This window comes from Anas acuta, chromosome 3 (genome assembly GCF_963932015.1).
Source record: "Anas acuta chromosome 3, bAnaAcu1.1, whole genome shotgun sequence".
Classification (NCBI taxonomy): Eukaryota; Metazoa; Chordata; class Aves; order Anseriformes; family Anatidae; genus Anas; species Anas acuta.
In genome coordinates, this window is record NC_088981.1 from 93,040,143 (window position 1) to 93,054,754 (window position 14,612).

General features: G+C 39.0%; 1 protein-coding gene across 17 annotated transcripts in view; it reads left to right on the plus strand.

Moving 5' to 3' along the window:
• The first annotated feature begins 1,787 nt into the window (after positions 1-1,787).
• HMGCLL1 (3-hydroxy-3-methylglutaryl-CoA lyase like 1) overlaps positions 1,788-14,612 on the plus strand; it is a 77,869-nt gene continuing 65,044 nt past the window's right edge. For 5 of the 17 annotated variants that reach the window (XR_011095312.1, XM_068678348.1, XM_068678349.1 and 2 more), the window contains exon 1: positions 1,796-2,024. Coding sequence is in view for 13 of the 17 variants with exons in the window: in XM_068678348.1 (XP_068534449.1) it covers positions 1,920-2,024 (105 nt within the window). In the remaining 4 variants the exon portion in view is untranslated. Of the gene's footprint in view, positions 2,025-14,612 lie in introns of all 17 variants that reach the window. The other 12 variants (XR_011095314.1, XR_011095313.1, XR_011095315.1 and 9 more) reach the window with 7 other exon arrangements.

Below are 14,612 nucleotides of genomic sequence, written 5' to 3' on the forward strand. Positions count from 1 at the left end.
TATGGTACCATAACTACCTTGAGGTTGACACATAAGGTAGGGTTCAATAATTTTTTTTAGCCTCTGCAACTAAAGAACAGCATTAGCATGATTATGCCTGCCTAAGACACACTCTGCTCAGAGCTACTTTCACATTGTGCTGTTCCACGTGACTCTTGTTCAGGAATAACAATTTGCTGTAGTTCTACAGCTTTTAACACAGTGCTTTTTCAATAGATAGATCATCATGCCCTTCTCCTAAGAAACACAGAGTTTCAGATGAGTATTGTACTCACACAAGTATGTCTCCTGATTTTGAGGCAACTGCCTACATATAATTAGAACCACTTGAAAAATTCAGTGCAGAATTGCCAAGGATGAAAAAAAGAAATGATTAAGTGATTTCAGGGAGAATTAGAGGTGCAATAAAAAAAAAAGAAGAAATTTTATTTGGTATAATCTTTTAATGTATCATTATTGTGTTTTCCTTCTTTGCCCAACAACACTAGGATTTCAGCTAGAGATGCTCCTTTTCAGCATACTTGGTGGCAATCTGAGTCTTAAAGCAGATTTGTGTCAGAAAATGTTGACAGGGGACTTAGCATTGCAGAGTACATTGAAGGTTTAAGCCCTACAAGAACAACATTCAAATCTTGCAATATGTTTGGTTATGCTAAGGAGCAGGGATATGAGAGGGATTTAATTTGGAGAAGGTAGCAGTTTGATGGCTAAGTATGACTTGCTTATAATGGGTATTATCATGAAGCTGGAGTCATCATGTAATTAGTGGAATTTTGAACTGTTAAAATGTAAGAATTTTGAAGATACATTTTTTTTTTTTCCCAGAAGAAGATAGTAACTACCTTAGATCACAGTCAACACCTTGTCACTTTCTTGTGGTCAGATTTGCACTTACATTAGAGATGCCCACTAGTGCCATTTCAAAAATAAATTTAAAAATTGTACTTTAAATATTTCATTTCTTTAGAGCTGTGATGATGCTTGAAGAGCAAAATTTCCCAGCCCTTCAAATGCTATCTAGGTTTGGTTTACAATGGGAACAGAAACAGGGAAGGGTTTTGATGTGCAGAAGAGCAAGCTCGAACTGCAATACAGCAAAAAAGGCAGTGCTTCAAGTGTATCATGCCTATCAGCAAAGGATGGAAACACAGACTTAACTGTAAATCTGGTAGTCTTGCAGAAAATGACAGAGGGAAAGGTTTAGTGAAATCAAGAACTCATTAATACCCAGGAAAAGGAATCAATCCAGAAACAATTTCCAGTGCATACGGTGTTTCACTTGCGAGTAGCCTGGAAAGTTGGCTGACACACTGAGTGCTGAAGATGACAAAATACAACCTGCTGCTTCTGAGACATGTTAAAGCCTGAACAGTACCGCGTTTGCTCCCAGTACCTGCCACCCAAACTACCACAAGCACAGGCGTGCACAGAAAGCCTCGACGAAGACCTGCTGCCCCCCGACCGACCGAGGGGTGAGGTTTTATCCCAAACGGGCCAGGTTTCATCCCAAACGGGCCAGGTTTTATCCCAAACACCTTGCACAGCCCCACGATCCCTCCCAGCAGCCCTGTCCCTTCCCTTGGCCCTGCGGAAAGCACGCAGAGCTCAGGCTGCGCCCACTCCCAAGGGGGTTCAGGTGCCCCCACGCTTGCTCCCCGCAGCCTCCCCCGCGGGGTCCCCGTGTTTCCCCAGCGGTTCCCTCCCCGCAACGCCGGGCAGCCGCGGCACCGGCCGAGCTCCTCAGGTGAGGAGAGGCCGATGGTGGCGGCTGGCGGCCGGCAGAGGCGGCGGTTGCCGCAGCGGCCGCGGGTGGGGGCGCGGCGGGGGTGCGGGCTCCCGCCCTCCGCCATTCGCAGGCGCCGCTGCTCGGGGCCGGGCCGCTGCCGGCTGCGGTTGACCTTGCGGCCGGCCGCCCCGCCATGGGCACGGTGCCGTCGGCGCTGAAGCACTGCCTCAGCTACCAGCATCTCCTCAAGGAGCAGCCGTGGATCGGGGAGCCGGTCCCCCCGCCGCAGCCCGGGCAGGTACCGCCCCGAGCCTAGGGGTGGGTGAAGGGGTGGGAGGGGGGCGGCCGGGGGCGGCGCGGCGGCCGCCAGGGGGAGGCAGGGGAGCGGCTGCGGTGCGCGGCAGGGCGGGGGTCGCCGCCCCTCGCTGGGGGAGCCAGGGACAGGGGTGAGGAGGTGTTAATGGAAAGCCACTCGTGTGTGTGTGTCCCCTCTGCCCCCCTTATAGCCCTATGTGGGACAAGCGGAGCAGCTGTGACATTGTGGGGTGAGCAAAATGTCGGCGAGCCGCGCTATGGTCATCGCTGCCCTGAGCTCGTGTTTCTGAAGCTCGAGTCAAGTTGAGCATCCTGCAGAGCCCCCGAGCTGCTGCCAGCACCCCGGGGCCCCTAAAGTGTGTCCCATAGTGAAGGGGAGCCCCTCTGCTGGAGCACCTCCTGCCCTCCTTCTGCACTGACCTTGGGGTCTGCAGGGCTGCTGCCGAAAGGCAGAGCCAGAGCCACCAACGCTTCCAGAACAATTTTACCCTCTCATGGCACGCTGAGCTCCTGGTAGTGGTGGGCTTGTGCAGGGAGAGTAGAGGTGGGGGATCGCCATCCTGCATCGCCTCTGAGTGGGTGTGGGGAGTGGTGGAAGTACTTGGGGGGTGGAAAATGACATGGGATGAGGAAGCACCTATGCAGACGGCCAAGCAAACGCCATAGGGTATGACTCTGCTCATCATAGTTTTGGAAGAGAAGAAATGAAGGAAAGGGAAAGCCAGCTGTAGTGGAAGAGTCTGGATAAATCTAGAAAGACGTTGAGGGAAGATGTCAATATGAAGTACTCAAAGTAGGAAATTTTGAACATGATGTTATCTTTGCTATAGCAACCCATGTATTGATAAACCGTATTGTGCCTGATCATTCATTCCAAGTGTAACCCCAGTAATCAGTAACTAATCCAAACAATAAAAAGCAGACCTAGAACAAAATTGCGTTAAGAATCATGTAAAATGCATTTGTTGTTCATTGCATCTTTCTTCTGTTTTCCACATGCTTCAGATATACCAGGAGCATACCTTCCATTTTTCTCCACCATCTGGAACTGACATGAAACTACTAGGTAGCAACATAACTTTAGAGGTGGGAAGATCACAGAATCACAGAGTCACAGAATTTTCTAGGTTGGAAGAGACCTCAAGATCATCGAGTCCAACCTCTAACCTAACACAAACAATTCCCACTAAACCATATCCCTAAGCTCTACATCTAAACGTCTTTTAGAGACTTCCAGATCATGCAAAATACAGTATTCTCAGTGACATGAAAGCTAGCAACACTCCATTACAATTTTGCTTCAGATGATCTGGGTTGATATCTCAAAGCTGCTCATGTGAAATACTCAAAGCAATGCTTATGGGAGATGTAGCTAGAAACTTTGCCAAGGCATAAAAAATACTGTTGTGAGCAGAGAACTTCATGTAGGTAAACTCCATACAACTTCCAGCTATTACAGTTCCATGAATATTTCACTTTAAAATATAGGGTTTCTTGGAGAGGAAAGTTACTGAAAAGAAGTAAAAAGAAAAAGGTAAAGCCTTTGGGCTAAAGGCTAAATAGACAGTAAGCAGAATTTACCAATATCTGTTAATGGAATTTACTATCATCCATTTCACTTACATTTAAAATATTCTATATTGTGTAGGTAAGCTATCACACACTTGACTTAGTCAATGGGACACCATTCTTGTTGCTGTGCATTATTCCATGTTTTTCATTTCTTAATCTTGTTTTCTTCAGAAAAAAATGCTATCATACATTTTATACAAGAGAATCATAGTTTAGATTTATTTTCTTAGTGTTACGGTGCAAATGTTTTGTTAATAGGTAAGTTTTACTAAGAGCAGTGATAGCTGCTAACACTGTTGAGAACGCTTTTAAGCAACTTCAGGAATACTCTGCTACATGAGAGTTTGGTAAATACATGGATTTATATCAGAACTTGCAAAAAATGGTCAAGGAGCTGCTTAGAAATGAGGTGGCATTGGATTTTGTTGCAACATTATGGATATTTCCACAGTGATCAAGATTGTTACTGGCAGTGACTCATGGCACTTGAATGGAATTTGTAATGTGCTTTGTGTTCTCATTTGTACAAAAAGCTTGGGCTGAACAGTGGGGAGGAAGGCTGGTGGCTGTTCATCTGCTGCTGCTGGTTGCCCTCTACCATAGTGGAAGCCTTGTGGCAAGAAGGAGAAATGTTCTGAGAGCAACCAATGTTAGTCTCATCCCACAGATGTAATATTTTATTTTCACATAGGTTAAAATGGAATTTTAATGCATTGGGAATATGCTGAGGACACAGCATAAGGACACAGCAGGGAAGAACTGGATGGCTGAAGAAGTGGTGTAAAAGACTGGGATGAAATTCAGGATTACAAAATGTTTAGATATTTTGAGACTAATAACCCAAACTTCTGCTTTTAGCTATAAACTATGAGATTATCAGTTAGAAGTGACTGAAGAACAGAAGAAGCATGGAATACTAACACATCATGGGAGGACTGTGAGCTGCCAATGCAATACAGCTGTTAAAAAAACAAATGAAATCCTAGGATATATCAGATAAGGTATTTCCAATCAAACAGGGAAATGTTAATGCCATTGCAGAAGACTGTTTCTGAGGCATGTTCAATTTTGGTTAGTCATGATGAAGAAACTGACTTCCAGCTGGAGCAGCTTAGGTCTTGCACCAATGGAATGGTCAGGAAAATGGAGATGCAATGCTAAATGACTTCGGTTTGCTTAATATCTATTGTTAACACCTAGGGGATGGGCAGGCAGGGAGACAAGAGGGAAGAGCTGTTTAAAGTAGAGGAATATGCTGCTACACACACAACTGCATACTTTGCTTGCATATTAAACACAGTTAAAATTCTGAAGAAATTCTTAAAAGCTAAAGAGTCAAGGAGGGGCATACTGTAATAACTTCCTTACCAAAGTAACAGGGTGAAAGATCTTTATAATGTAGGCATAGAAATAGGGTTATATAGAGTCACAGAATATCTGAGTTGGAAGGGACCTGCAAGAATCATCAAGTCCAGCTCCTTGGTCCCCGGAGAATCACCCAAAAAATCAGACCATGTGTCTGAGAGTGTTGTCCAAATGCTTCTTGTTCTGGCTCAATGACGTGCAGCTGCCCTGAGGAGCCTATTCCAGAGTCTGACCACCCTCTCGGTAGTCTGTCTCTAATACAGTGCTACTGCAATTTATACAAAATTATACACATATAAAAAAAAACAACAGTCCTCTTTTAGGTCATCCAAGTCATACTTACATGCATATGCTGCCCGTAAAGTTAATGTGTGGACAGCTGTGTGGTTTACACATCACAGCCACGACAGCAATGATGTGAAGTCCATAGTAGCAAGTGTGTGGATTCCCAAGAGAGTTTAAAGCTTATATAACAAGGACTATAGGAATAAACATTTAAATGATTTTTGAAATAGAAGCAATTACAAGTCCATTATTTTATTACATCACATGGCTTACAGTACTTTGGAAAAATAGGATTAGTTAAGGTCACAATGTCAACTTCAGTGTGAATATTCATCTTCTGTCATGTTGAATCAGTGCATCCTACTCTACTCTGAAAGAGGGTAATGGCCAAATATAGCTAAGTAATAGGCATCTTTCTATGGGACAGTTTGTTTTAATGTGCCACTGGCTAGGTGTACTGAAAGGTGTGGTGTATTAGGAGTGTATTAGGATTTATCTGCTTTGATGAGAGTTGCCTGTAGCTACTAAATGCAAAGGAAAAATGACTGAAAAATAAATTTCTGATCTGTTGCTCTGCTGGATGTGGTTGTGACTCTAGGATGCATAGATCTATCTAAATGATGCTGATGTGGACTATGTGATTCCATAGGATTTTTGTCACAGATTTAGGCTGTTATATAGGATGCAATACACAGAATTATTAATAGTTCAGTATGTTATCACTGGAAAGCACAGTGTATATTACTGTCAGTTTTGTAACTACAGAGGATCATAAACTCTTTGCACCTAACATATATAAATATGTATAACAATGGACAAAAGCTGAGGTCCTCTAAATTAGATACCTATCTTCTGTTTTAGTGCCTAGGTCACAATTATTTTTAATTGCCAAATTATTTGTATTGATCCAGACCTAAAATATTCTATGATGCAGATCATAGAATCATAGAATGGTTTGGGTTGGAAGGGACCTTAAAGATCATTCAGTTTCAACCCCCCTGCCATGGATGGGGACACCTCCCACCAGGTTGCTTAAAGCCTCATCCAGCCTGGCCTTGAATACCTCCAGGAATGGAACATTCTCTCATCTCCTCACTGCCCCACAATGTTGGATCAAGAGGTAGATGGAATTGTCTTACTTTTGCAGTTTTAATGTGGCAGTTTGGATTTTGCAATATACAATCATGTTTTTAACCATATGGTAAAAACCTCTCAAATTTACTTTTAAAGTAATTCAAGAATAATGTGATGAAAACCACAAGCCATTCAACAAGCTGATGTGTATTTGTCTTTACTACTTTTTGTGTTCAACAGTTGATTTTTGATTGAAATTACAGCATAAAAAATGAGGTGTCTGGTGTTATGCTACCTGCATAAAAGGCATGTCTGTTTTACTGGAATCTTTAAGCTACGCCTCCAACCTACTGATTTGAAACATACTACATTTTGTGTTCTTTTTATCACCATGCAATTATGTATTCCAGGAACAAATTCACATTTGCAAGTTCTTCTTAAATAACTACTTATGTTATTTTAATTTTTTATTTAGCTTATTTAGTTTAAGAATTACAAAAATTTTCTGTCAACGATATTGCAAACATTATGACAAATACAGTATACAATAATTTCATCGTAATTTACTTTCAGTTTGTTTCAATATGTTGAAAATTGCATAGTAAGTGTATTTTCAAGTGTGAAAAAAGAAACTAGAGGTCCTGACCTTTATATTGCAGAATTCTTGTTGCCTGTTTTTTTAGAAGGATGACATCTTTTAAAGATACTTAAAGAATTTTGTATAGAGAAGGCATATTAATTGCAAAGGGCAAATATCTTGTATTCTTTTTTTTTTTTTTTTTTCTTCTCTCTCTTTGTGCTTTTACCCACTGTTCTTACCTCTTTCTTTGTTTTCATATAGAACTTCCAAGGTATTCTGACGTAATGTTCTTTCATGTACTTTAAATAACTGATCACTAAAAGACTTTGAAATTCCAGATTTCCATCCCTGCAGATTCCTGTACATATAGAGACCTTGTCAATACAGATCTATCAATCGACAGATCTTTTTTCTTGATTAATACATCCCAAGAATGAGACTTTTTTGCTTTGTTGCAGATTCCCATGCATCCAAATGCATTTACTTGGTGTTGTTAAGATACAAAGCATACAATGCTATTCAAGCAATAAATATAAATACAAGAATAAAGTAAAAATGATTACTAAAAATAGAGAACAATTTGGAGTTGAATTATCAACTATAAAGTACATATCAGAATGCTATATCATTTGTTGATGACTTTTGAGATGGTAAATAATATCTGACATGCTGACACATGCCGACACATGCTAACACTACATGTAAATAAAAAGCACAACACATTCCCACTGAATTTAACAGGAGTAGAGAGAGTTCTGTACTGAATTCTTTCAAAAATTTCCTTTGAAGACAAGAGGAATTTCCCCTTTAGAAGACAGAGGTGGTAGACTCACCTCAATTTCTTTTTTTCAGATATTCTTCATGCTGCAGTATAACAGCTCAAGAATATTGGTGGGTAAAGAGTGGAAAATCTGAAAAGCCTAAGTAGTTAGTTAGGTAAAGGTGCCAAACAGGATGTTAGACATTAAAAGGGTGATAATAAAGGGTAGGTTTGACCCAAGCAGGGTCACTGACTTTTATTTTTCTTTGTGCCATTGGATTGTCAATAGTGGAAAGATAACAGAAACCTTTTAGTTGATACAGATTTGTGCTGTATGGGGATTATTATGTGGATTTAGAACTTCATAATGCAGCTGGAATTGTTGTAAAGGATTTTACAGATCTTGCTCTGCAAATTTGGGAATTAAAAAAATACACAGGAAATTTCTACTCAGCCCCAACATCTGTTTTTTGGTGAGATCCTGTTTTTGACTTGTCCCACCTCCACCTCCTTCAAAGACTACATATGGGCACAGTGATGTTCATTTCCTCACTTGCCAGCTCAAGGAGAGAGATTAATTTCAGACACCCCATGTCTCAAGTCATCATTCTAAAATTCATACAACTTGAGATCATTCTTAATTCATTTTCTACTTGCCTTGGCTGGGGATGAGTCTAAGTGACTTGCCTAAGCTCAAGAAGATTCAAATGTAATTCCTACTGAAATAAGTGGGAATGTAATCATTAGCTCAGGTTTTAATCTTAGTAACATTTTAATTTACAAGCTGTGACTCTTCTCGTTTCATAGTTACTCTAGTTTGGGTAAGAAAATCTCACAAGCTGCCTTATCAGACTACTTACAAGAACTAACAGTTGGTCATAGAAGCTTTTCTAAAGCAAAATATTAACTGTTCCTAACTAATCGGATTTTGAATCTTTGAAATGTTTGATGAGGTGACTAATAAATATCAGTAACAGTAGTCTCTTTGGTGGCTTGGATCAACAAATTGTTTTTTCTCCCTTGGAGTTGGCTTAAAGGTGGAATGCAGTTACATTTATTTGCTTTCAGTTTTAATGCTTTTTTGATGTTTCAGAGGAAGAAGGTTGCAGCATCTGGAATGAAAGATTGACTTGTTTATGAAAGTGTGTGCTTGAACTGAAGTTTCCATGTGAATATCATGCAGTGAGAAACTGGTGCAGTGGAGGTAGTGTCCAGAGATAAAGCTGAAATAAGTTTTGTCACCCTCTGCACTTTCACAGCATAAATATTTGAGTTATTTAACCAAGGTGATGATTCTCTGAAATTTTAGGAATTGAAGGTTATTGATATCCTTTGATGTGTGTCAAATGTGGAAGGAGTTATGTTAAAAGAAACTCTGGGGGACTTCAGAGAAGTAGTTATTTAATACTTCAGGCTGTGTTGAATTCTCTTCTATTGTTTAGCTCCCTCATTCATTTAACAAAGATGAACTATTTTCTTTAACGTTCTTCTTTTCCCCCACATGTATACTTAAAAAGATACATGAAGTATGAAAAAGAAAATGTGTATTAAAGATGGTGTGTGGTATTGCGAACTTGCTGGGGAATGTGTACCACAACGTGTGCCAGTACAGATCACAATGCATATGTGGACCTTGATGCACTCACTACACAATCAAGGCCCACGCACTCAATTATTTGTGAAAAGTAAGGCTCATCAACTAACTGATCTTCAGAAAATGCTGGAACAGAAAGATACTATTTTTAAGAATGAGAAAGGGCTGCCAGACACAAATTTATAGGGGAAGGTTCCCTTTGGCTATCGAAGCCATCTATCTTCTATCACATGGAAGAACTCAGCAGGATATTGAACTCTTAGAAAAGTTGCTTTATTGCCTGATTTGGAATTTCTGAGATAAGAGCATGTAATATGAAACCTGTAGCTCCATGATCAAAATCAGGCTTTCAAACTGTGCTAAATACCAGTAAAGCTAATGCAGCATTTTAGCTTTTCAGCAAAGGAGAAATATTTTATGGCTGCTGTATTAGTGGTATACACTTGTATAGACCTCATGGGGCAGAAATGTCAAAGCAGTGTGCAAACTTGAAAACTAAGTAGTGGAGTTGAGATAAATGTTTTTTTAAAAGGATATAAGTTGTAATGAACAAAGAGTTTTTTAAATATGAGTTTATGAATCAGATACAGACTTATTTTTTTGACTTTCTGATCGTTTAATCAATCTCTCACTCCAGAGGAGTCAGAAAACTGATAAAAGCATGATTTATATTTCAGGACAATGCTTTCAGGGATAATTTTAGGAGTCGCTTCTTTAAACATAGGGTTTTACAGTTGCAAGTAACCAACTTTCCAGACTTTCACTGGGTTAAACATAATAGACAGTGAAGACTTTGATTGTTATTTGGAACAAAACTAGAATGTGAAGAAGCTGCAGGTGATAAGAAAATTATACTTTCTAAAAAAAAAAAATTATTACAAGCAAAACTTGCTAAATATTGCATTGGTGAAAAGCGGTGCTGGGTAGACATTTCTTCTCCGCCTGTTTTTTTTTTTTTTCTTTGTCCACAGATGTTAGCTGTTTTGTATGGGAATAAAGGTGTTAGTTTATGAGTTTCTTGGAAAAAAAAAAGTTTAAAGGCTCTGAATGCATGAGATGTGGACTGAAGCGCCAGAGGACATTGGTGGAATGTTAGGTGAAACCCATAGGGAAATAATTCAACAGCAGCATCTGGAAAGGAACTGTATGTGGCTTTAGGGTTTACTTTTAATGCAAGTAGTTAAGATGAGATTAAATAGAGGTGTTAGTATGTGAGAAATGGGGGAGCAAGCTAAGTGATGAAGGTATATCATGTGGAACACTGGGATTAAGAGAAAGATTTAACTGAATCCATAGCTGATCACAGCTGAATTTTTAAAAGCTTGGAAACATAATTGGAGTTGAACTATATGTTGGCTTCATATAAAGCAAAACAGCTTACATGAAGAATTTATTGGGAAAGACAAGAGAGAGGATAGGCGAACTGCTTGAACCTTTTGCCTGAATGGTATGAAGATGGAAAGTTTAGCTACTAAGCCAGCTGGCTGTTGGCTACATGGTGAGGAATCTACTGGTGACTGAGAATTGTCTCCCTATCATTTTTTTTTTATTTAGTTGCCTAAGCATAGTTGTCTACTGCTGTTTGAGCTGCCTCAGGGTAACTGAGATAGCTCAGAGGTTTGACAGATTGAACAGGGTTTAGGGGAGACCCATGCCCTCTGTAGTTGCAGCTGGAAGTCAAGTGGGATGCATCTCAACTGGTAAATGCAATTAACCAACTGAATTGGGCCCTTACTGCTCAGCTGTTATGTCATATTTTTTTGGCCATTGCTGACAGTACTGAGAAATGGGTTGTCTCAGCTGGCCATGCTTCCTCGATGCTCCATAATATCTTACGTGTACTCCACCTCCTCGAACAGGCCACAGGTGGTGTCCTACATGCCTTGCTTCAGGAACCTTAAGACAGTACATGTTAATTAAATTTATTAAAATCCATAGCACACCTGTAGGCATCCGTGTGTAGATATCTTGCTCACATGTCTTAAGTTCCAATTCATTTATACCACTAAGGACATGCGAGGACATTTTGGGCTTAGTCAGTGGTACTGCTGAATTACCATTTTTACCCTAATTATTATTATCTTATTGTCAGAGTTTAGAACAATCCTTTGGTCAAGATCAGTAGTGTTGTAGTAAAAAGAAAGTACAGCTAATGATGGCAAAATATATTTTTAAAAGTTTTTACAGTTATTTAACACTAACCTACTGGTCTTGTTAGTATGTTAGTGTTTTACAGCTATGACAACCATTATTCTTTCAAAATAGTCTGAAGGGATATGATCCCATTCTGTTTTTCTCTTTGTCATAGTTTCTTCTGTACCAGTCCAGTCTCTTCTGCTCCCCTATTTTCAGGTTTACATCATTTAGAACATGTTAAAACCTTACTGCATTATTATTTCATGAAACAAAGCAGAAATTTAACAACATCAGAGGAAGCCTCAAATATGCCTATTTTTACTGTGACATACCATTATAATATATGTACTTTGTAATAAACTTTTAAAAATTGATAAAATATTAAAATATTTATTTAAAAGTAAGGCAGTGTCTGTCTTTTTCTGAATTTTAAATAAGGAAATTTTTCAGTACCTTTAACTGTTATCAATTAAATGGGCAGAAATTGATATTTTTAAAATATGCTTATATTTTACTGATTCTGCTGCAAAAATTGAACATTTTTGTAACATTCAGAATGGTTTAGCATTCAAGATACTATAATTTCCTTCCTACTATTGGGAAATTATTATGGTAACACTTTACAGATAACACATAACAGATGTTATTTTTCTAAAGAGCTTTATAAATTTCAAATTCTCCTGAAGTACGAGTTACCAACCATGGCTAAATAAATAACCATTAAACTACTGTCATTTTTATCAGTGCCTTTTGGGGAGAGAGCTACGGAAAAAGTAGTGGTGGGCCAGCTGTACCTGAATTAAAAATTTCCTTGATCTTTTAGGCATTGGCTTTGGACACAGAAGGTGATTTTGATGACAATAATAATTGAGGATAGTTGATTTGCTTCCAACTTTTTACTTGAGTTCTTAAGGATCTATGTATAATTCACTTTTATTGACAATGAGGTATTCAAAGAGCATATCTGATAGGGTGGATGGGCTGGCTTGTCACCGTACTCATTTTTTCTTCATTGATATCCCGAAGCATTATAAGGGCAAATTACTTTCACATGTTAGTCTTGTAAGGATGATCATGCCTCTGCTTTTTCAATGTGTGTGGAAAAACACCACTCTTTCAGCCTTCTAGAATTCTGTCTTCAGTCTTGCCTGTAAAACACCATACACACCATAATACTATTACCATAAATAATAGTAAAGGAAAGTGTGGGAGGTTTTGGCTCCAGTGTCATCAGTGTGCTGTTGATCTCAGTTCTCTGTATCCTTTTCATCCAACCCAGATGGCAAAGTATAATAGCTTTTCCAGACTTTGACCAAGATAGGGATGTGGATGAAAGTGAGTTGGCTGCAAATCAACTTGGTTAATGGAGAAATGCTGCTTGTTAGCCAAGGGAAGCATTTAGGGAAATAGAAAAAGGTAATGTATACACCATGCCCTGAAATACATTTTTAATTTTTTGCTGAATTGACCAGCAGTGTTTAACAACAGAGGCTGATAGTACTATTTATTATTTATGAATCCATTGTAATGCAAGTTTATCTGTTGTCTATGCCTCTGCTACTATCTGACTCTAGTAAAACACTCCATCATTATTTTGCAAGTTATACAAAGTCAGGCATCTGTGTGACTACAGCACGTCTGTCTACTTTTAGGTTGCATGAACTGTTAGCTGTGATTGACACATATTCAAACCTCTGTGATAACACATGCTCTCCATTTGTAGAAAACAGCAACAATTCATTTTTCTTTTTTTTTCTTTCTTTCTTTCTTTTTTTTTTTTTTTAATAAAATGACAATCCAAGTTGTCAGTGATATTTCAGTGATAACTCATCTGGGAGACTGTTACTTGACAGACACAGTCTAATTTTTTTTGTTGTGTCATGTTATGAAGAATTTTATGTAATATACATGCATCATGAGTATTAGAGAAGGGTTTTCAAAGACTTTGAACAGGTTTGGGGCTTGATTTTTATCCTCCTGAGTATCTGTCCTGTAATGCTACTACTTTTTTCATAGCATCCAACATTGTGGATGCCCCATCCCTGGAGGTGTTCAAGACCAGGTTGGATGAAGCCTGGAGCAACCAGATCTAGTGGGTGGCGTCCCTGCCCATGGTGGGGTGTGTGTGTGTGTGTGTGTGTGTGTGTGTGTGTATGTATAGAATTCGGTGATCTTTAAGGTCCCTTCCAAACTAAGCCAAATTCTATGATTCAGCATCATGGCAGGGAATGGGATGTGGTTTGCAGTTGCTCTTAGAACTAGCTGCTGCATATGCTAGACACAGAGTACACAGTTCCTGAAATTTCATATTTTCAGGGCTGTCAGAGCAGCAGCTTCAGTAGGCTGCATCTCCCTGTGGAATTTTATGATCCACTGAAACTTGCATTCAGCAAACCTTAAGCCATGACCACCAGAAACACTTGTGTGCCCCTCTGCTGACATGTTGTTAATGGCTATCCTTGGAACAATAGCAATAATGTAACATTACTGTCATGATTTAATCACAATTTAAAATAAGTAGCTTTATGCAGTTCAAGTGTTCACATTCTTACCTTCTCTTACCAAGGGGAAAGGCTTCCAGGGATCTGTAACTGTCTTCACATCATGATAATTTTAATACATATTTTCCAGTATACTTTCACTGGCTTTCTTTAAACTCCTTCAGAAATCAAATTATGTGAAGAAAGGTAAGATTCTAAAACAGTAAAATACATAAATTGATAATAAATCTTGAATGTTTATATGCCTATATGTCCACTTAATATTTATTTATTATATTTGAAGTAATACTAGCAGTTGCATTTTAGGTAGTAATCATCTTTAAGTATGTTTCTTCATAAGTGTTTAAATTTTGAATAGGTGGTCTTAATAGGTTTTGCTCTTTACCATTATGTAAGTTAGCAAATGTAGCTTTTATTAGTTTTCTGTCCAGCACAGCCATTACTATGTACCTGAGACATAACCACCAGTTAAATCGTATTCTTTAATTTCGCTGTACCTGGCTTTGAATGGAAGCAATATATGGAAAGTTTTAAACCAGCGACTTCATCAGACCTGAATCCAAATAATTTTAGCAATTCATTGTTTTATGTACTGCTACTGCAAAAAACATGAGCCCAGTGTAGTAGTTCAGCATACCTCTTCAAATTTGGAAGGAATACAGTTACATTTTCTGTTTGCTTCAAATAATGAGAGGAAAATCCAG